At 39.3% G+C, this 23,197-nt stretch overlaps 1 protein-coding gene across 2 annotated transcripts; it reads right to left on the bottom strand.

The window, feature by feature from the left end:
- Positions 1 to 3,213: 3,213 nt before the first annotated feature.
- Positions 3,214 to 14,808, bottom strand: meiob (meiosis specific with OB-fold). Of its 2 annotated transcripts, XM_007906094.2 has the most exons (13): positions 14,659 to 14,808; positions 13,712 to 13,769; positions 11,869 to 12,000; positions 11,237 to 11,309; positions 10,545 to 10,740; positions 10,118 to 10,218; positions 9,717 to 9,769; positions 9,516 to 9,611; positions 8,609 to 8,710; positions 6,517 to 6,670; positions 5,404 to 5,590; positions 4,654 to 4,740; positions 3,214 to 4,364 (listed from the first exon to the last, which is right to left on the bottom strand). In XM_007906094.2, the coding sequence occupies exons 1-13, from the start codon at positions 14,725 to 14,727 to the stop codon at positions 4,254 to 4,256; spliced, it is 1,419 nt and encodes a 472-aa protein (XP_007904285.1). In that variant the 5' UTR covers positions 14,728 to 14,808; the 3' UTR covers positions 3,214 to 4,253. The 2 variants fall into 2 exon arrangements, with proteins under 2 accessions (XP_007904285.1, XP_042197154.1); XM_042341220.1 differs by lacking the exon at positions 11,869 to 12,000.
- Between the last annotated feature and the right edge of the window lie 8,389 nt (positions 14,809 to 23,197).

Here is a 23,197-nt window from a genome sequence, read left to right as displayed (position 1 = left end):
ACAACAACAACAGCAGCAACAACAACAACAGCAGCAACAACAACAGCAACAACAACAGCAGCAACGACAGTAACAACAGCAACAACAGTAACAGCAACAACAGTAACAGCAACAACAACAACAGCAGCAACAACAACAACAGCAGCAACAACAACAACAGCAACAACAACAGCAGCAACGACAGTAACAACAGCAACAACAGTAACAGCAACAACAACAGCAGCAACAACAACAGCAGCAACAACAGCAACAACAACAACAGCAGCAGCAACAACAACAACAGCAGCAGCAGCCAGACCATCAGGGCATCAACAACAACAGCCCCCACCCCCCCAATTGGTGGATTGTGTGACCAGACTATTATTATTATTATTATGGGTGGGAAGGTATTACTTCCAATTCCCTTTGCAGTGTATTCTGTGAAGCGCTTTTGAGACGGCGCAATATCAAAATGCAAGGATTATTATTATTATTATTATTGTTGAGTCAGCCGGGGGTCTGCCCTAATGTGGAAACCCATCAATCACCATCGCTCCCTCCGCCCTCCTAACCCCCTACCACCCTGGTTGTTCCCTCTGCTCAGCGGATTCCAGCCTGCTTCACGCCCCCCCCCAGTGGGGCGGGCATTCTGCCACTCTGCCCCCACCCTCTGGAACTCCATCCCGCAGTCCCTCCGCCTCGCCCCCTCCCTCGCCACCTACTAGACCCAGCTCAAGACCCTCCTCTTGGATCGTGTTTTCGATCTCCCTGCTTTCTCCACCGCCCTCCGTTCTCCCCCAGCCCGACCCTCAGCTCGGGTCCATAACTCTGTCTCTCCAGCGCCTTGGGACGTCCTCCTGACATGTTAGGTGCTGTACACATGTCATTTTGTGGTTGAGGGTATTCCAAACTGAGATGTTAAACCAAGATCCCGTCTTGCCCGTTCAGGTGGGTGTTAAAGATCCCGCCCGAGGCGCTGTTTGAAAAGAGAAGGCAGTTTCTTTCCCCCGGTGTCCTGGCCAACAATCCCTCTCCCAATTAAAATTAGTCATTTGTTTCACAGCTGTTTGTGGGACATCGTCTTGCGCACAATACAGTCATTTAATTTCAGTAAGTCCCGGGAAGCGCTTTGAGACGTCCTTCCGACATGATAAAGCCTTGTACCAAATGCGAGATTATTATTACTGTGCCACAATTGTCTCAGTGAACGGCGCAACATGTATATATTGATTGTTTTTGGTGACTTAGAACCTATAGTAAAGGCCGCTTTCACCCTCCATAATGCCCCGAATCTGAGGGCATCACCTAGTCATTAGCGCCTGACAACATTCATCACAACTAAATGACCTGTAACTATTTTACAGTAAAAATAAACTATCCTGAGATTAATTGAGATTGAAATAAATGTTGCATCATTGTTTAAAAAATGAAATTCTCATCACGAATAGATGAAAGGTTAGTTTCACTCATTATCTGCCTCTCGCAGATGGAAGATCCAGTTCTCAATATACCCCACAGACTGACTTAATGTTGTTTGTGGAAGTAATGATATTTGATGTATGTGGTGTGGCTCTTGTGAAATGATTTGGAGTTTTAATTCAGTTCAAATCACATATGGAGAGAATTCCACCTGGGTCTAGATTACTTTATGTAGGAATTTAGAGCATCCAGAATCTGGTAAATTCTTAAAACAGCCATTCTTTTTAAGCTGTTTTTCTTGTAAGTTTTTTCGAGAAACTACAGAAAACAGAATTCATTGTTAAGGCTGAAATCAATACATTCTGGACATTAAAATGGCAAATAAGAGTAAATCAATATCCAGGTAGAATTTCTTCTTAATAAATCTCAAATTACTTATGTATGGATACCGGATTATTGTGGGTATTGTTACCATTTATGACCAGGAATAGCTAATCTATCCTGTTGCATTGAGTTCCATAAAGTTTGCCAATTACATTCACAAGGAGACCTTACAGATTTCCACTTGAGCACATGATTCACGTGCTGTTTTACTATACATTCTGCATACATTTTTACAAACTACACCTTGATTGAATTAACGAAAATGTTCTGGCCACAATATGGTTCCACTAACCAGCTGGTTAGCTTGCATTAATATGGCGCCCTTCACATGTGCAGTGCCTCAGAGTGCTTAAACTAGTGCTGTATCGTAGCACCACTACTCCTAAAATTCCACCAAATTAATTCCGTCCGTCTTGAATTAGGTAAAGTCAAATCCACAAATTCAAAGCAAACTAAATCCACATCTGGCCAGATAGATTACTAGATCCAAATAATTTTGAATATAGGGATGACAGTTCCATCCAGTTAGTTGTAAACAAACTGAACTTTATTTGTAAGACCAGACTGGTCACTTTAACATTGTATCTCAGCGAGTATTCTTTGACAAAAACACCACAAACCAACTTTAAAAGGGTTAACATATTCCTTTAATCTTAAGGCTTTAAGTGTTTCTTACTGCACAAGAAATATACACAACTACTATAAACACAGAGCTTGATCGAGAATTAAAACGTACAAAATAATATGAAAATCTAAAATAACCTAATTTTATTATTGTGAAACTTGAACAGAACAGTAAAAAGAATGTTTAACACAAACCGAGTACTGAGCACAAAGCCACAGACTATTCGCAATCATCTACTGCTTGCAAAAACATTTTTTTTTTAAAAAAAATGCTTTTGCATCTCCGAAACAGAAACATGTTTACAATGTAAACTGCAATGCGAAAACCCCTTAATGCAAATAAACCTTTTCGAAAAACGTAATAAATACATAACAGCCTGCAGTCGCAGAAAAATGGGTTACAAAACCTTTGCTTTTGGCAGAGACAGCAATCTACACAAATACCAAAAACTTAATGACTATTTTGCCATTCTGAAAATGTGAACATTTGCAGGGATCAGATTTGTTATTTCGACAATTCAGAAAAGTACAGAAATTACACAACAGTTTTTCAATAATGACATACGCTTCATCCAATATTTATTTAATTGGCTACAGTTACTCATTAAAAGCTGTGCTTATAAATGTTACCATGCTTTTTAGGAAACAAAATGCATTTTTATTATGTACCTTTTTTTAGTAAATAGTGCTTTTAAGAATGCTGTAAGTGTATATATAATTTGGGAATCTAGATGTCCGGAATTTTAGAAAATATCAACAACGCTAAAGTTTTTTTGAAACACATTTCCACCTGAAAAAACCATGTTCAAGAAAAGTATGTGTCAAGGTCATTATCCGATGTTTGATAATGACATTTTCATTCGTAAATTAGGGACAGTTTCACAAGAGGGATTTCTGTAGCAGACTATCCAAGCTTTCAAATGGTGTAGGTAAGTTAAGCAGATATTTAAGGGCTGTATAATGACTAGATAATCCAGTAATCTTAAACTACAATACTTTTCAAAAATAAAAATCATCGAAAAAGGAATCAACACAAGGAAACTGAAATTTCACAGACAGTCACGTCATGTATGTAATAAATTAATAGTCAATGGTAACCTGGCAAATTGCTCAACAGGAATATTACTTACATCAACAGTGACTTTTTCGAATACAAACGTATGTTGTCTATATCCCTAATTAAAACATCTCATCTTTGATGATGTCATAATGATTTGATCTCAAGGCATCACAAAGCATCGTAACTGCCAACAGTTTACATATCAGAACAAAGTTAATAGTTAATTTAATTTGGGGCGACTGTTTACAGGTGTTCCAGGTGTGGGGTGAGTGTAAAATACCAATATACAAATTGCTCTTATCTGTTACTTAATCCCCTTTATTTGCGAGAACTACTGCAATAAGAATAGCATAAAACATAAAAATGACTAACTTGGAAGAAATCGCAAAGCAACCAATGTGAACTATTAAGACTTGCTCAAAGGCCTGAGAATTTGCATATGAAAGACTGCATAGAATATTTCACATTGTGAACCAGAGCCTGGGTAAACCCATTGAAAATAGATTGGGGTGAAGTATGTCTTCCATTATTTTGTCTCCTGTCTTTGAGATGAGTATAAATAAAACTCAATATTTTAAATCTTAAGGATACAACTGCAACCTTTTTGTTTGATATGATAATTTTTAGTATCATTGGCCTTTTCTAAAAGAAAAGTGAATCAACTGGAAGCCTCAGTCCATACACACGTGCAATAAACCCTCTGCTAAATGGCCCTTGGTTCATACTTTCTATTTGTTAGAGTTGGAGGTAACTTCTTTGAACTCCTGAAGATCACCTCTCGCTCTTTTCAACAAATTCCCATGGCAGACAAGGTCTGACTGGCCTCTTCAGGGTCAGCTACTTTACAGGAAAGCAGATTTACCCTCACTCCACTTCTTGCATTGCCTGCTGCAATCAGCTGTATATAAAGGATAGAAGCAAAATAAAACATTGAGTAATGTGTTACTCTGGAAACTAAACACAGCAGTGACAATTTGGACCATGGTATTTTCTAATGTTAAAAAAAAGTTGCAATTATCAACAAAATAACTAAAAGCATGAGTAAGATTGCCAGATTGTTGAAAAAGTTCTGTACTGCAGGACAACTATAGAAAACAAAAGAGAGATGGGAATTTAAAAAATCTGCCAAAAGTTCTTTTCTCAATGCGATGAAGGGAGCATTTGCTGATGATCAATAAAGTCCAAACCTTCAAATAGATTTTGCATCGCTCTAAAAGGAAGCTCCATTTTAATGAAGTTTTCTGCTGCTCTGTTAAACTGCAAAACTCATCAACCTGGGAATTACAGTACAAGATACATAGCATCAGTTCTGTAATCTTAAACCATAAAATAATGTTGATATGGTAAGATTATTCATGGTTGACTATTAAACATTTTAGTTAAATACAGTAGGGATCCCTTCTATTGTTTGTTCATTCTTGCTGATCTAATCTCTGAAAATGTATATTAATTATTTCTAAACAGAAAGATTAATTAGTACAGTCAACATCTATCTACTGAGAACTGATCCAAGGTAACAAAGATAACATCTGAATAATATCCTCTTTGCTAAGACATGCTCCTTATCTCTGATCTCCAATTATACTACTCTGCTTGCCCCCTCTGCTCATATCCAACCACGTACTGGAATAACATACAAATATCTAGAGATGAATAATGATTTTTTTACCTTAAAATAAATAACACCTATTTATGATGAAGAATTAAATTTCATTCAAAATATGGAAAACGCAGAGGCAAATTCTGCAAGAAGATTGGCCACTAGTGGGCAGCAAAGGATCTGAGATCTTATGGGTATGTTGGAAATGGTATGTCAGAAGATAATAGAATATGTGTAACGAAGGAATAGGCCATTTGCTCATCTCAACATCTTTCAAAAGAAACTTTATATCATCACTTTATTCGAAACATTACCAAATACCATTGCTGATCCTTACCGTATAGCCAAGAGTTTTTTCAGCTGTGCTTCCTACCAAGTTGCAAGACTGCAGGGTTCCAGTGTGGTCAGACAGATCCACCCAAAAATCAAAGCTGGTGATGATACTTGTGGAGTTCATGGAACCGTCAGGGCAGGAAGTATTTGTACACTCGCCTGATGTACCAATCATATATTTGCACCTTGCGCTTCAATGCATAGAATTAATATATTTTTAAGATTTTTTTCAAAGAAAGTCATAAAGCATAAAAATACAATTATAAAAGTTGAAGACTTCAAAAAGCACTTTTAGTTTTTCAGACATATAAAACTAATCCAGGGTTAAAGGATCTGAAATAGCACAAATGTAATATATCGATTTGTAAATCTCATTTCCTGCTTTTTTCTTCCTCAACCATCCTACAACAGCAAGTCTTTAGCCTCTTTCAATAGGGGAGGAAGTTTATCGAGGCCACAAACAAATGGCATCAATAACACAATTTGATTTGTCAATGGATGACATAGAAGAACTGAACAGCCATCTTCATTACACTTCCTATCCCTGTTATCTATACCGCATTGTTACCATTTAAATTACCATTTGGTGCAATCAAACACTTCCCCATTTGAAGTACAGATTGTTACTGAAAAACTGGTAACCACTACAACTTATAGCACCGGTGCTGAATGGTAGGATCCATCGTGGCTACCTGTATTGTTTTACTGTTTCTATTTTACACGTCATCTTTTTGCTGAAAAATAACGGGCAAATATAAAAGTTTCATATCAATTTTGAGGAGGTAAAAATCTCAGTAACATAAAACTATTAAGTTAACTTTCTATAGAGTCTCAGAAGAGGAATGGCAGGAGGACTGAAGGATTGCCAAAACATCAAAGGTTTATCAACAACAAAATTACATTTGTGACGATCTTCTAATACAACGTTTCCATCTTAAAAGGATCCAATTTTTAAAGAAAATATTTCTATGTAATATTTATGATATATTGAAGAGATAATGTGCCCTTCCATCATGATAGCACCAAGATGCACTGCAACTAATATTTTTTGTTAAACAAAAAAGTTTTGAGAATCTTATTTTTTAAGAGCATAATAAAGCACAAATGTCCTTCTCACCATCTGGATCTTATTAACTTTGAAACATCAGAATCAATGTGAAGCAAAGTAATGTAAGCATAAACAATTCCATAGATCAGATCAGACTTGCCCACGTTGTCCTTGGCCTTATTTTTTATCTGCTGCACAGTGAACACATCCACAATAGAATGTACTGCAAAAGTAAAATGAAAAATATATACAAATATATGAAGGCCAGATCAGAAATTCTAAAATATTACAATAAAATGTTCCGTCTTTAAAGAAGACAAATGAAAGCTACAGACATGCATTACTCCATATATAATCTCAAAAACTAGGAACATGTCACTGTCCCAGTAACTCACATTGTAACTGAATTAAATAACTATTATATAAAAAAAGCATTCAGCTATTGGTTTACAGATTTCATCTCTGGCATCTGGTTTTCTCTGGAATCAATCATTTTGCTGTGTTAGTCCTGCATTGGTGAAGAGTGCAAACAGCCACATCTGCTTGTCTTTAAACCAAAAGCAGTGAGAGCAAATATAACAGTTCCATGATGATATCTGGATTCCCGAGGGTTTTCACATTCACGCGCGCACTAGCATCTACAGAAAACCGGTAAGTATGTTGGCAACATTCACTTTCTTTCCTCAAAGCAAACTATTAAAGAATCAATAACTTAATGTGCATTTATATAAATGGAAGAAACCTACATTCCAACTGACAATGATCTACATTACATTTTGCTGTATTGTATGACTGAAAATACAAAAGATGTACACCACATAATATGAGGGAAGAATCCAGACAATTATTGCTGATGCTTCCTTTTAAGGCATTTAGTCTTTTAAGAATTGAAAAACAGATTCAGAATCTGAGAATCCAAATCATCTTGGGAGAGTGGTCAAGCGTGCTCTTTAATGGACCAGAGAGTTGAACAGTCAGCTAAATTCCTGAATGAGCTCACAAATCCTAAACATACTCAAGGTAGAGTCCATTCTCTCCAGATGACCTCGACCCTGCCATTAAAATAACCCATCCAATTGATTTGATCCTGCTGTTACAGGTCTCAACTCCCCATTGACTGTAGTAATTGTTCACACAGGTGATAAAATAGGCTTCAAATTTAGAATTATTTCCTCTAAAGTTGTATAGCCATGCAAACTGCTGCATCCATAACCTCTTTTCACAAAGAGAAATCACCAAGTGGAACTGGTTACCGGGAAGAGTGGTAGAGGCCAGGATACTGGACTCATTGAACAAACAGTTTGATGTTGTAATGGGAAGGTGGAAGGTTTGGTATTTTCAAAGAATGAGATCAAATGGGTCAAAGGGCTTTCTTCATCTGAACAGCTCTTGTGATCTTGTGCTATTAGCCCCAGGAATATTTGTAGGTCAGCTCTGTTTTTTCCCAGTGTTGGTACCTGCATTCACGTGGGACCATCACCTTTTGCACTCGTATGAGATTTGTCTATAATTTATTCTGGATATTATATGATGTCAGCGAACATCTTTCTAACATTCTTCCATGTTAATTTTACTACTAGCATGGCATTAATAATGCTGCATATCTCTTGTGTTGCATGACATTCAGAAGTTTATTCTTTATCCCTTACTTTTTGTTTTCCAGATTCTACTTTACAATCATTTTTCAATATTAGAAAAAGATTCCCACTTGAGTTACTCAAGGATGGGTTCAGGGTGGTACAGTCACAACAAATATATTCCAGAGATTAAAGTTAATTATATTTCTATAGCGTCATAGGCTTTTCTTTGGACTTTCCAGCATCTTATCATTATTATAGAAGGTATTCTTTATTCACTAAATGTGGGTAATTCTTGTGTTGTGCTCATAAATGGGAACGCTTCATTGCTTATAATGAAACAAAATGTTATATTATGCTTTATGAAGTGCCATTTCTTCAAATTTACCTATTTTTGTAAATGGTAAATACAAAGCAGGTACAATTTTAAAATCAAAGTATAATTTTCAGACACTAAGTGTAAATATTGTAAAAATAACTCTCTCAGGCTTCCCTTCTCCCTTGAGAAGTTGCACTTAAATCGCCGGGGAATAAACTGAACCTAAATCTGATTGCAGTTTCAAGATTAAAAATCAAAGACTTACAATTTATAACTTCGTTTGCTTGCTCTGGGTCATCATCATCCAGTCCACCAATTTCTGTATATTCTTTGGCAAAACTGAACAGCAGATTAGCCTCCTTTGTGTCTTGTTATTCGCAACATAGAAAGGCAAATTGGCAAGAACAGGTTTTGTTACGTTCTATTATGTTTATCTGTAAACACTACAGGATCTTTTCTGCTATGCTAAAGCAAATTAAATCATACTATTCTTAAGTAAGTGATCATAATTCATTCAGACCCCAGAAAGAGGATAAAATCACGGAGACTATTAATTGATAAAAATATAGTAAATATCTTACAGGTTGGATAGTGAACTTATTGCAACAGAATTAGTCTGCACCTGTGTATGATTTGATCATAGTTTAAATGGTGAAGATAGATTTGTCAATCTTTCAAGTTATTTTAAAAAGTAATTATTATTAATAGTAATAATCTTTGCATTTGATACAGAACTTTTCGCATCAGGAGGATGTCTTAAAAGAGCTTCCCAGGATTTATTGTATACCGTAGTGACTGTATTTTTTTGCAGGCAAATTTAGCAGCTAATTTGTGTACAACAACGTGCCCAAACAGCTATGAAGTGAACAACCAGTTTTATTTGGACGATTGTCGATTCAAAATGAGTTCAATATGTAAGTTCAATCCCCGCATGGGACCTGAAGCCACAACCTTCTGACTCAGAGACAAGAGGGCTGTCTTCTGAGCCAAACTGATACCTCAATTGAATACATATAGAATATACATTAGAATGTAAAGGAAGAGTATAAGGCATTTGTTTAGGATGTCATGATCAGTTTCTAATATGTTCATCTTAAAATAAATGATATAACATATACACAATTCAGTTAAACAGCATCATTAGTTAAAATAATACATCCAAGAAATCTTACCAGGATTTGTTGTGATGATAGTTTTGGAATTCACTGTGGAAGTCATGCAGTTACGAAAACCATCGTAATTTACACGTACATCAGCTATAAATAGCACTGTAGAATGGACAGATACAATTTGATCTAACCTATAAAATCTGGTTAGGAAGATTAGTTAAATGAAAGGTTGAATAGTCTCATATCAACTAGTATATACAATACCTGTTTCCCTTGGAATCCATGTTTGTGCAAGTTGCATAGATTCATTATCCCAACTATGAAAATTGTAAATATTATCATTAGTTCTCAGGTATTGTATTTAAAAAAATCAAAAAAGTCAACTATTGTAATTTCTTAAAGAACTTATGAAGTGGTACTATCAGATTGTGAAACAAACAATATTTATCTAACTTTTATATCCTGATAATTAATCAAACACTATGAATCATTTATCAATAATAATGTAATAATCAGCTGTGCTACATATATTGTATGATTTTCCCACATTATATTGTATCAATCTTTCTCACGTGTTTCCTTCTGTTATCTAATCGTAATGTGTAACACATATTTATTTATGCATTAATAAAGTTATCAGTTACTGAACTTAAAAACATACTAACCAGACCATAAGGAATGATGGTACAGTCTCATCAAATAGTTTTATTTCACACCTCTGTCCTTTTCTTCTGTCTGCGGTAGTAAAATACTTCAGCTCCCCAACCTTAAAACAATAATTAAAATCTCTCAGTTAATATAGCAAAATGAATAAAAGCAATATATTTGTAATTATGAGCAAAAATCCACAATGTATATTCATTCAATTTGTATCCCCTGTATATTCATTCTAATTGTATTGATTGTATTATAAAGCAAACATCTATGAAAATTCAGTATTCTGAACAGAAAAGTAATCTTCGATAGAATTTTACACCACCATATTCAACATATGTCTCTAAGATACAGCTTAATATAAGAAATCACAAGTTTATAGAATACCTATTTTCTATTGTAGTTGTGGTTCCCAAGGGAATATTTATACAAACTCACTGATCTAACTGCTGCCAGTATATTGATAAAGTTTCCATTCAGGCTTTGCCCATTATGAACGATGTCTCCCAGTGAGTAATAATCTTGAGGGTCTTTTATAGGCAAATGCAATAAGGAGAGAAGCTTAGTTTCAATCTCCGGATTGCAGCAAGATCTAACTGTTGAAAAATTCTCACTGACCAAAAGTCTATAGGAACTGAAAGTGAAACAAGAAAAAACAATTAACTTCAAACAGAATCCAAAGTGAAAAAGCATTTATTTTTACACACTGGTATTGCTGAAGTGGAAGTCTGCTCTGCAGTTGTCATAACTTGTGAGAAATTACCCACTATATTCATCTGGTCTCATTTGTTTTTTTATATAAAGGTTTAGTTTTGAATTATCTCAGTTTACATGTTTCTGAGAAGTGTGACTATGTGCAGATGTTCCATTTCCAGCAGCAGGGATGGAGCCCACACTTTGTAGTGATGTTAAGCAGGGCTATTCCAGTTCACAACACAGGATCAATGTTTATAATTTCATTGTATGTTTTCCATTGTCTCTACTAAATATTATTGAACAAAAATGTTTAAAGCTATATTTCAGATATATTAAATTGTCAGTAGTTGAGAAATTCTAATTATGGCTAATAACCCCAAACCTAAATATTATAACAGAAATGCATCTAGTTACATAAAAGGTTCCTCATGTACCTTGAAGTGGATGGACTGAATCTTTCTTCTTTCTCTGAATCTTTAGGCTGCACAAGTGGATTTTCAATTACGACTAATAGAATAGATTTTCAAAGAAATTATTTATCAGTATATCAGTAATAATACAGACGTTTTACGGGTTTTCTATCAGAGTAACATAAAGGTAAAGCTGGATTTGAAGAGAAAGTGACAAAATGTGGAAGGCCAATTTTCAAGGTCTTTTTTAGAAATATAAGGCAGCTCCAAGATTTTATAGAAGACGATCATTTGTCAGTTCTCACAGTGAAGAACTGAATGTAACACGAGTAACATAGCAAATTTCTCAAATAAGATAATTGCCCTTGGATTTCCTTAATATAAGTTTAGTTGAGAAAATGTTTTTAAAAATATATAGGACAGAAAAAAAATTGTTTGAATCAAGATCTTTGCAAAATCTTTGGTCAAAATGTGGGAATCCAGCATAAACAGTTATATTTCAGGGTTTTTTTAAAAAAAGAAAATGTATTTGGACAATCCCTATTGTAGTATTTACATACTACACAATGTATCTGGAAAAAGAAACATTTCCTGTGAATTATTTTTAAAACAACTTGACAGAATACAATCATATATGTAGGTACTTAAAAACATACCACAATCACCAATCCTGAAGCTGTTAGACAATCCTCTTATGTATTCCTCTCGTCCCCAGGAAACTACATTAATGAAGCAACTTGGAGAATCTCTTATTGTGAAAGTAAAAGTGTATCTTTCCGTCCCAATATCTAAATATTTAAAAAAACATTAACAGGTTCTGTGCAATTTTAGTTCTAAAATGTGGAGTCCTGTAACTCAGTGCACTAAGTTAGAGCACTCGCCCTGCAAGCCAGACCTGGGTTTGATTCCCGGCAGGGCGATACCTTGGGCAAGTTTCCTTACTCCACACGCCTGATAACAATCCCTCAAGAAAAAAAACAATAATAATTTGATCACTTCAATCCACGACTGTTTGTGGGGACGCTGCTGTACGCAATTGGCTGCTGCGTTTCGCCCACAAAAATACAGTCAATTCATTTTACAGGCTATTCTGTGAAGCTTTGAGACGTCGAGAAGACGTGAAAGGCGCTGTATCAAATTCAAGGATTATTATTATTAAAATAAAAATATCAAAATGTTGCATTTCCATCTTATTTTACAGAATGTTAGTTGCACAGACTGAAGCCTTATACCTTGTAGAAATTGTCAAAATCATTCTCATAAATATGAACTTCTACACTGACTGCAAGGTTCCTTTACTCGGCCCTAATGATGTGGCCCAATTAAAGATTCAGTAGATCAACTGCTCCAAGGGATGAAGTCTTATATTCTCACATCTGGTTTTGTTGAGTGTGACATTCAGAACCATATCTGACAAATACAAGTAGAGTATTGCTGTGAGTTAGGGAATTACTGGAAATACATTTGAGATTTCCAAAAATAATAATATGAAAAATATTTTTCCAACAGCAAAAATAACCTAGTTCCATCACATCTCTCTCAGCGGTCTAAAACTAGAGGTAATAAACAATCTGATGACTTACTATGTTATTCCATCTTCAGAAAGAGATGTAAAGTTTGGGGATGAATATTTAAGGATAAGAATTTCTTTGAAGGCATCCTTCTTAAATTTGATTTTGACAATAACTTAGGTTCACATAGACCACTCTAAAGCTGGAATTTTAATTTATAAAAGTGTTCCAAAAATGTGGTTTCTGCGGAAAGTAAAAAAAAATCCTAGACCCACTGATTATAATGGCAACTAATGTTAGATCTAGCAATACACCAAGCATCCAATAGAAATTGAGATTTAAATTAATCACGACAGAAAGGTTCCCATATGTCCAAATTAGACAACCTGTCAAATTAATAAACATAAATGTTGGTGGCTGTATTGATTTTCTACTATTGAATTTTGCAAGAACATCACATCCTATTTACAAAGCATGTTATCCTGTTAACAAGAACATCATTACTTCACTGTTCTCTTCACTATAATGTCTTGAATTCAATTTTAAGCTGCTGAAAATGGGTTTGGGATTCCTAATTTCAAACGCATAGATTTGAACACTTGAGACCTTTTTGCTCTGAACAACTAGTCATAGAATCACACAGCACAGAAAGAGGCCATATGGTCCATAGCGTCTGCGCCGGCTCCTAAAAGAGCAATCCAACTCAATCCCACAGACCCGCTTTCTCTCCATAGCCCTGCGATCGTGTCCTCCCCAAATACCCATCTACTTCTCTCTTAAAAGTTGTTATTGAATCGGCTTCCACTCCCCTTTCAGGTGTGTTGGCACACACAGAGCAGTTCTCAACCACAAAATACAATTTACATACACCTGGCGCCTTTCACATCAGGAAAGTGCTTTACACAAAATGAAAGCCTTTGCATCATCACAAAAAAGATTCTACAAAACTTTATTTCAAAGACACATTTATCAAAGGAGAATACTCAGCTTTTTCTGTCAGGAAATCCTTTGGCATCAATTTTTCCTATTACCATTCCAGCTACACTCTGAATGGCATAAAATCAAAAGAATATTAAACTCTGCAGCAGTAATCAAAAGTTGGGAACATGGTTAATAATAGTGCACTATAAAGGAGAAACGGTTTGCTTTTATTAGAGACGCTTGCTGAAGCCCCATATACTAAACATAAAGGAAAATCACTGAGACAAGTAATTTATAACAGGCTTGCAGCTAAAACGCATCTCATGTCTTACTCCCACAATTTATGGATAAGGCTGAATGTGCAACATGCTCAGTGATGATTCAAATTAACTTCAGCATCTGATACGAGGTTCTTGGTGACCAGGGTACCAAGACACAGTGACAGGTATAGCTCTGAAATTCTGGGGTCCACTATCGCACTGAAATTAGTCGATCGTCATTTGGGCGCAGAAAAGTCTCAAAAGTTAAATAAAAGAATGTAACACCTTTTTTATAAAAAAAAACCAGAAACATCTGAATCACCGATAAATAATCCAGATTCACACGTGGAGTCCTGCGGCTCAGCGGGTTAGAGCACTCCCGGGGTCAATTCCCCGGCAGAAACCTTGGGCAAGTTTGCTTACTCCACACGTTCGCCTGATAATAATCCCTCGGGGGGGGGGGAAACAACCAATAATAAATCGGTCACTTCAATCCACGGCTGTTTGTGTGGGACGCTGCTGCGCGCCATCGGCCGCTGCGTTTCGCCCACCAATACATACAGTCAACTCACTGCACACTATATCCCGCGAAGCGCTTTGAGGCGTCCGGCGGACGTGATAAGGCGCGGTTTAAAATTATATTCGTCTGAGCACAATCGGAGACGGCATCTTGAGGCTCTTTCCTCAGATGAACCCTCATCCCGACCCGTTCCCAGCGGCCCCCCCCGGCTCGCGCGCTCCCCTCGACACCTACGGGCCGGGCCGAGTTCGGGTGAAGGTCGGAAATCGGGACGAAGCTCTGGCCGGAAGTGCTGAACGCCATGTCTCCCTCCTGATCCCCGCCGCCGGGAGCGGCACAATCCCCGCGCGCGCCTTAGCCGGACGGGACGGTTTTCCACACCCCCCCCCCCCCCCCCCGATCGCTGCCGCTTCAAGACAAAAGCCGACGCTCGCGGCTTGCGGGGGGGCGCCCTGGCCCGCCAAACGCACAGTCACTACACTTTTTTTTTTAACGCAGCGCAACCCGCGACGTGACGAGGCGCCGTGTCGAGTGCGAGGATTTATTATTAATTATTATTAATGTGGGTGAAAGCCCGACCGGGTGGCGATTGGGCGGCTGCCCTGTTAGGGGGTATAACCCGGTGGCTTTGCCCTCAGGTTTATCTGGGTCAGGGCTGCTGATGGGGTGGGGGGGGGGGTTAATGGGGTGCGTGGAGGTAGGGGCAGTAGGGTGTGGGGGGGCAGTGGGGTGTGGGGGGCAGTAGGGTGTGGGGGGCAGTGGGGTGTGTGTGAGGGGCAGTGGGGTGTGGGGGGGCAGTGGGGTGTGTGTGGGGGGGCAGTGGGGTGTGTGTGGGGGGGCAGTGGGGTGTGGGTCAGGGGCAGTGGGGTGTGTGTGGGGGGCAGTGGTGTGTGGGTGGCAGTGGGGTGTGAGGGGGGCAGTGGGGTGTGTGTGGGGGGGCAGTGGGGTGTGGGGGGGCAGTGGGGTGTGTGGGGTGTGGTGTGGGGGGGCAGTGGGGTGTGGGGGGGCAGTGGGGTGTGTGGGATGTGGTGTGGGGGGCAGTGGGGTGTGGGGGGGCAGTGGGGTGTGTGGGGTGTGGTGTGGGGGCAGTGGGGTGTGGGGGGCAGTGGGGTGTGTGGGGTGTGGTGTGGGGGGCAGTGGGGTGTGGGGGGGCAGTGGGTGTGTGGGGTGTGGTGTGGGGGGCAGTGGGGTGAGTGGGGTGTGTGTGGGGGGCAGTGGGGTGTGTGTCAGGGGCAGTGGGGTGTGTGTGGGGGGGACGGGCCGGGGGTGACGGTTGGACGTTGGCGGTTGGGAAGCTCACGCGGCGGGTTTGAAAGCGCCGGAAGTCGCGCGAGGGTAAGACCGACCCGCCCCCTCTCCCAGCCCCGCCCCTCACCCAGCCCCGCCCCCTCTCCCAGCCCCGCCCCCTCACCCCTAGCCCCGCCCCCTCTCCCAGCCCCGCCCCCTCACCCCCAGCCCCGCCCCGTCTCTCCCCCAGCACTACCACTCAGGGGGGGTCTCCCTGACCAGCGCTCCCCACTCGGGGGGTGGTGGGGGGTCTCCCTGACCAGCGCTCCCCCCTCGGGGGGTGGGGGGGGGTCTCCCTGACCAGCGCTCCCCCCTCGGGGGTGGGGGGGTCTCCCTGACCAGCGCTCCCCCCTCGGGGGTGGGGGGGGTCTCCCTGACCAGCGCTCCCCCCTCGGGGGGTGGGGGGGGTCTCCCTGACCAGCGCTCCCCCCTCGGGGGGTGGTGGGGGGTCTCCCTGACCAGCGCTCCCCCCTCGGGGGGTGGGGGGGGGTCTCCCTGACCAGCGCTCCCCCCTCGGGGGGTGGGGGGGGGTCTCCCTGACCAGCGCTCCCCCCTCGGGGGTTGGGGGGGGGTCTCCCTGACCAGCCCTAACCTCAGGGGCCCGAGAGCGGTTTAAACCAACGGAAGCGCCAACGAGCGTCGAGCGTCCCCGTCCCCTCCCCTCACCCCCCAACATCTCAACATCACCCCCAGTCAGTGTGATACCCCGACATCACCCATTCACTCACTCACTCACTCACCCGATCGAGGAGTGTTTGGGGGGCACTGCTGTGTGCAATTGGCTGCCGCAAAGTATACACAAGTGGCTCCACTTCACAGTGTATCGTGTGAAGCGCTTTGGGACGTCTCACCCACGTGATGAGGCGCTCTACCAACTGCCAGGATTATTATTATGATTATTATTATTATTATCCGGTGTCCCGCTGCCAACGTCCCGCACACCGCAGTGTGTGACCCCAACAGCAGCAGCGCCTTAGTCCGTGCAATCTGCCGTCGTTATGCCACCGCCCACGGCAGTCGGTGCAGCACCGCCACACCGGGCACACGCGCACTCCATTTGTCAGCCCACCAGGAGGTCAATTAAAACAAGAATGTCGGTTTGGATCAGTGCCACCGTCGGGGCAGTGCTGACTGTGAACTTGTCAGCAGTAACCAGCCCTGATGGGCAAACGTGCATCTCCGCTCCCACCTCTCATGTCACAGTGACTTGGCTGTAATTGTGCCGCAGCGGGGGAGAATTCCCAACCTCGTCATGGGGCTCGCCAACTTTCAATCACCGTATTGTTTTTGTAGAAGTAAAGCCTGCTCACTGTTATCTACGCCTTTCCGCACTTTACAACCTCGAACGTGTCATCTCAACAGTTATCGCCAATGAGAATAAGTCAAATTTTGTCAGACTGACCTCTGATGATTCAACAAAAATATGCGGCAGTAATTCCTCTTCATACCACATTGTAACTAGCGTCACCAGATGTTTGATATATCTTGTAAGCCCCCGCCCCCAGCTCCCCGTTACATTTGATGTTCCATTCGTGAGATATTTCAATACAGGATAATGATAATAGAAATATTATTGCTGCGAAGCTCTTGAGGAAAGCAGAATTTTGAGGAGCTTTAATACCAATCAGACTGTTTCAAGCCACGTGCAAATGTTTTTGCAGAGGCAGTAAATGCAGCTGAAGAACACAAGCGCAGTTATTTTCTGTTCAAAAGAGAATGGGCCACAGTATGTTTCAGTATCGGCAATCTTATAACTTGGACAACGTGTTTCTGCTATCTCTTGAGACACATTTACGTAAGGGAATTTTGAGGCCAAGCGGACTGACCTGTCATGTCAGTACATTGCTGACATATAGCAACCATAAATGTACAAATGATTTGGAGGAATGGTCAGTTTTGCCACTTGTTAAAGGGTCAAGGGTGATTGTCCAGAGGTCAGGGCTGAAATGGCTTGCCATTGTAATTAGGGAATTCCTCTTCCGTGGCACCTGTCAACATTTATGTAACACGCTATACCGCAAATGGCCCTCATGGGTAGTGTAACTGTTTAAGAGGTTTAAAGATTTTAAAATAATAATTTATTACTTATGGATCAATTGATCGTGGCTGCACAGGCCAAATGCAATCATGCGTAACTTTACATCAAGACTCGTGTTTGAGAAGCTGATTGAGGTGACACGCAAAGGTTTATGCGTTGAAGAATCACCCTTCATTGTAGGTCTCTTCGATGTGCCTGATGTAAAATTCTGCTTTCCTCTAACTCATTCACGATGATTGCATTCTATTGAATAAACCTCCTCCAAAGAAGCATATTATATCATAGAATCTTGTCTCTTGAAAACAAAACTACCATTGCCTGCAAAATACACAGTCACTTCACTTTACAGTTTATCCAGTGAAACGCTTTGAGTCATCCTCCCAACTTGAAAGGTGCTCTCTGAAAAGTAATTACTTATTAATAAGAATAATAATCAGAAGCTAATTATTACAAGAAAGAGGTATTTTGAAGATTACCTCATCCATTAGCCTTACTTTGACTTGATAAGAGTGCCGCTAAACATTCTATTGAAATAAATCAAGGCAGAGAGAGAAGAGAAAGCTGAACGCTTGAATAGACATCTTAAAAGGCAAACGCAAAAAATTGCAGTTGGCAATGTCCACGTGCGTTTACAACATTTAAATGTATGTATGGTTGGTAAGGATAAAAAATATGTTCAGGAGTGTTGCATCACAGAGTTAAATAGCCTGCGAATATAATTTTAAGTAATGGATTTATCGTAACCTGTACATCAAGTAGACTACCTCATAAACCTCGGTTTTCACGCAATCATAAAATACTTACAGCACACAAAGAGGCTATTTGGCCCACGGTGCCTCTGCCGATACTATTCGTATTCCATTTCCTTACTTTTTTTCACAGCACACTTTAATTTTTGAAAAATAAAATCGTAGTACATTAAATTCAATCCTATTATTGAGTATTATTCAATCCTATTTTAACTTTGGTGCAAATCCTGCTGTCATACGATTCTCGAGACTTTTAGCAATTACAGATCTTGTGTAATAATGGATTCCAGTTTGTCAATCACAGGATTGCTTATCTTGTCTTTGCTCTTTACTAATCCATCTGTGTGTTTTTGCTTAATGAAGGTTAATCCTTTGTTTATTATTTAAACAGCAAGTAGTAATCTTTGGTTGATTTATTTATTGCAGGAGCATCATTCACCTTCCTAGGAAAATGAGTATTGGACCATTTTATTGCAGCACATTGAAGGGCCATTACCCATCCATCATCATGCCTAGCAGAAAAATCAATAATAATTAAACTATAACAGCATTGACAAGATTTTTTGGACTTGCTTAGAAGAAGGTTACAGCCCTAAAGTCATCAGTGGCAGAATTTTAGACAGCTTGAGTAATACCTTCTGCCAAATAACCTCACGTTACAACATCTTTCATTACAGTAGTTAACAGAATGAAAATTAATATCACCATTGCTATCATATTTATTATGTCAATAAAGTCTATTACCAATCTTACCATATAGATGATGCATGCTAGAATTCTCAATTACTAAGTTGACAAGGGATCTGTATTTATTTTATTTGCGCTGACAAGTCAACCTGCACTGAATAATTTCTGTACATGTAATTGAGAACAGTGGAAATAAAAGCAGAACTGTTCCTTAAATGACAAACTTAAATTATAAACAATGTAAGAACGCCTTGGTTATGGATTAGGTTACACACAATAAATCAAACTATGCCCTGGAGCCGAAGACCAATAAATCCTAGTTCTTTGGTATTGGCCTTATTTGGTATCGGTGACGTAATACACAGTTTACTCTTTCAAACATAAGAACATTGTCTTACTACATAAATTCAAATCTACGTATACACTATTGACTGAAATGAACATGCTTTATAATGACTTACCAAAGTAAGACTAATTTCCGAGCCGCAATACAGCCCACAAAATGGAAGAGGAAAAGTACGAATGCTGAACCGTAATGAGCTCCACATAAATTGTATCTGTGGTTAAAACTGGATGCTTTCCTTACTAATATGATATGGCCTCCCATGTAGCTAAGTTGAGAGGAAGATTTCAGAGGCACAACATATATATCAATCAGTCATCGAGCTGCCTACCTGTTAATGGGCACAAATTCAAAATAACCCGAGGGTAATTAAACAATGGAGGCAGAGATTTTCTTTTCGGCAGAGATAGCTATCTGTGTTTTTGACCTGTGAAGGCGTATTCTTTTTCCAGCATTTGTTCAAAAAAGTCTGGCTTTTGTCAGCTTCGGTTATTTTCATAGCCGCTCACTTTAAGGTAATAGCGTTCTATTTTCTGTGTGACGGCGTGACTTTTCTCCTGCAAGTAACATTGAGTTCAACCTTAGTTAACAGGATATTACTTTTAGCGACATCATTAAACATTTTGAAATACCTCTCAACGTGCCATTTTATACAATGAAATGATTTATAGCTTTGAAATAGACAAGCAATGTATAATAATACCATCTACTACTGCTCAACACCACTAATGATTGTGATTAAACATAAGGTATTTCATTGTATTTAAATATTTTTTTGACAACCATTGCGCCCCCCAAAATAATTTCCCCTTTAATCCTCCACATTAATACCGCATTGAGCGTTCAGATCAATCTACTGTTTTCCCTACATTTTGGAGACGACTCCTTCAACCAACTGCTGGAAGTGAATCAAGTGATTTTTCCTTCACCTTTACACCATCGAAAAACACCTCAAGCTTTCAGATTTGGCAACTACCTTCACTCGATGGTAAAGCATTCCTCGGAAATCAAAGTTAAGGATTTATCTGGAAACGTAAGGGGAACAGTTGGGACATTTCATATGAATATTATGAAACAGTTTCAGACAGTTCCGGAGACATTCATATTTTTCAAGTCTTCATGTAACCAAGGGGGTTAAAGAAAAGAACTTGCAATTTTATAGTGCCTTAATATGTCAAAATGTCATAAAGCACTTCATAGATAACTACTCAGTTGAAATGTTTAAAAGGAAGATAGATAGATACTTGGGTATTAAGAGGTCTGGAGAAAATATGGGGCAGTGAGATTGAAAGATGTGCCCAAATCAAATAAACTGGCAAAACAGGATCGATCACTGGGTCTCGTAGCTTCTTGCTGTTCTTATGTTACAATAATAATTCTTCCATTTGATGTAGCGCCTTATCACCACATCGTCAAAACATCTCAAAGTGTCTCACAGGCTTTACTATAAAATGTAGAAATTGTAGTACTTCACCGTATATTCTGTGAAGCGCATTGAGACGTCTCGACGATGTGACGAGGCACTATATTAAATGCAAGTAGTATTATTACTGTTTTCTCTTCGTTTACTTCCTTGATGCATAACACAACCAACAGCTACAGTTGCAGTGTGGAGATAACAATTCAGTCAATTAAGAGAATATATCGTTACCTAAATCCCTTGAGTAAAGTGCAATTGTTTGTGGTTGATAATGGTTTGGAAATATAGCCCTAACGACAATCTGAACAGTTATTTGAAAGATCTGTTAATTTTGTTAAATGCATGTTGACGAAGAGATTAGTGTATCTACATTGTAACACGTCTCATCACCTTGTTATCAAACCTTGGCTTTACTGGCATTACATAGGACTCAAGAGATCACAAGGTTGTTAAATCTAATAAGATATTAATGAATGTTACACGTTAAACCTTGAGTAAACTGTTCCTCAAGTTCTTACTCTGCGACAGGTCAAAATGTGGAGATAAGCTGTGTTGTAAACATGGCCTTGCAAAAGAATTAATAATGATTAACAGGCACAGCCACAAACACATCTGTTAAAAGACAGAAAGAAGCCTTTGATAGATTCCACAAGCTGAATTTTCAAAGGGGAGGAAAATACCTATATTGCATGCAGTTTGTGGACAAAGCATTGTTTGCGAGATTTAAATCTATCCGCAACAAAATGTGTTGAGTGTCCACGAGTTTTAAGCTTGGTTGCCAAATGGGAGTCTTTGCAATGGCAGTAAATTACTTGGAGAAGGGGAGTGTAATCATGTCATCATACAAGACTTACAGCAAGTGGTCCCCCTGTGAGCTGAATAAAGATTAATATGCGCCTGAGAAGGCACGAATGAGCCCTTCGCAGATTTTCACAGTTACCAGGATTTTGGGCAGCTTTTATTTTTCCATCTACTCTGCCCTGAAACCTATCATTTTTAATTTGAAAAGGTGGCATTTGCGCAGTACTGATGTGCGGCACAAGATGTCCCTGAAGTACTTACTTACAAAGTCACCTAGAGGCATCTAGTTGCAATAAAAGTGTACTGTGCCCTAAAATGACTGTCTAGTTGACAATGGACGTAGGGAAATTAAGATGGAAGAAATAAAATAAAAATTAAACCGGTGTTCTACCAAGACTTTAAATTCAATCTACTTTAAGACCATATTCTCTTTATAAGGTACACCACGACATACTGTTTATTCCTCAAAAAGTAACTTTATCAGAAATGTTATTGTATATTATGGTTTGTGAAAACAAACATGCTGCATGATAACTAACTCATTTGAAACTCAATGTTTAGCTTAATGTTTATACACGGATTGATGGTTTGTATGTCAAAGATGTTTCGGCGAAAGTAAACTCGGTTTGGAAAGCGGTATCAAATTTTGTAAAGTTATAACTGTATTTACACCCCCACAAAATGGAGTTTTATGTTTTTTTTAAAAAAGCCTCTATTATAACACACCTGCAAGTGTATCCTAAATCTAATAGGCTTTGACTCTCTTTGACTCACTTCACAAATCTCAAAATTGACTGGTTTCAGATTCCCATTTACTGACTGAGCGTTGCCCCGGGTGATTCTTCAGCTGCAGCTGTCAGGATAACCGGTGCAGGATCAGCAATAACCAGAGAAAACTTAGCATAAACTTCAAGTGAAATTTAACATAAGCTTCTGGTGAATAACAAAGAAACCCAAGAACATCACTTTGAGTGTGTCGAAGTTGTGATATGGGATTTGCCATCTTGACCTTGGACTGGCTGTTAGTGCAAAACACAATTGATTCTGATCCCCGTCCTGATTAATAGTTATAATTCAACAATGGCTCCTAGGTGTCTGGTGTAATGAAGAATAAATATCTGCCTTGGCAGTAAACTCATAAATCAAACACGGAAACACTAAATTAAACATTTGTTCTATCTTTTTGCATACTTTAGGTGCAATTTTTAGGAGAACATTTGTTAAAGTCAATTATTCAAATTCAAGACAACTTGTAATGGGTTTATAAAGCGTCAAAGGTACAAACAACACTTTGTATAGTTCAAAAGGACCTTTCTTGCCACACTTAATCTGAAATCAAATATCAGAAAATAACTTCTTCATAGTGTTTTCTGCAGTGTAGATTAATAGAGATAAACAGCACAGGTTTTTTTGGACTGTTTTGGAAACAGAAAAAGGATAAACAGAAA

Source organism: Callorhinchus milii, unplaced genomic scaffold (assembly GCF_018977255.1).
Source record: "Callorhinchus milii isolate IMCB2004 unplaced genomic scaffold, IMCB_Cmil_1.0 Scaffold16, whole genome shotgun sequence".
In the NCBI taxonomy this organism is placed as follows: Eukaryota; Metazoa; Chordata; class Chondrichthyes; order Chimaeriformes; family Callorhinchidae; genus Callorhinchus; species Callorhinchus milii.
The sequence above is the reverse complement of the archived record's forward strand: the minus strand, read 5'-3'. Positions and strand labels throughout refer to the sequence as shown.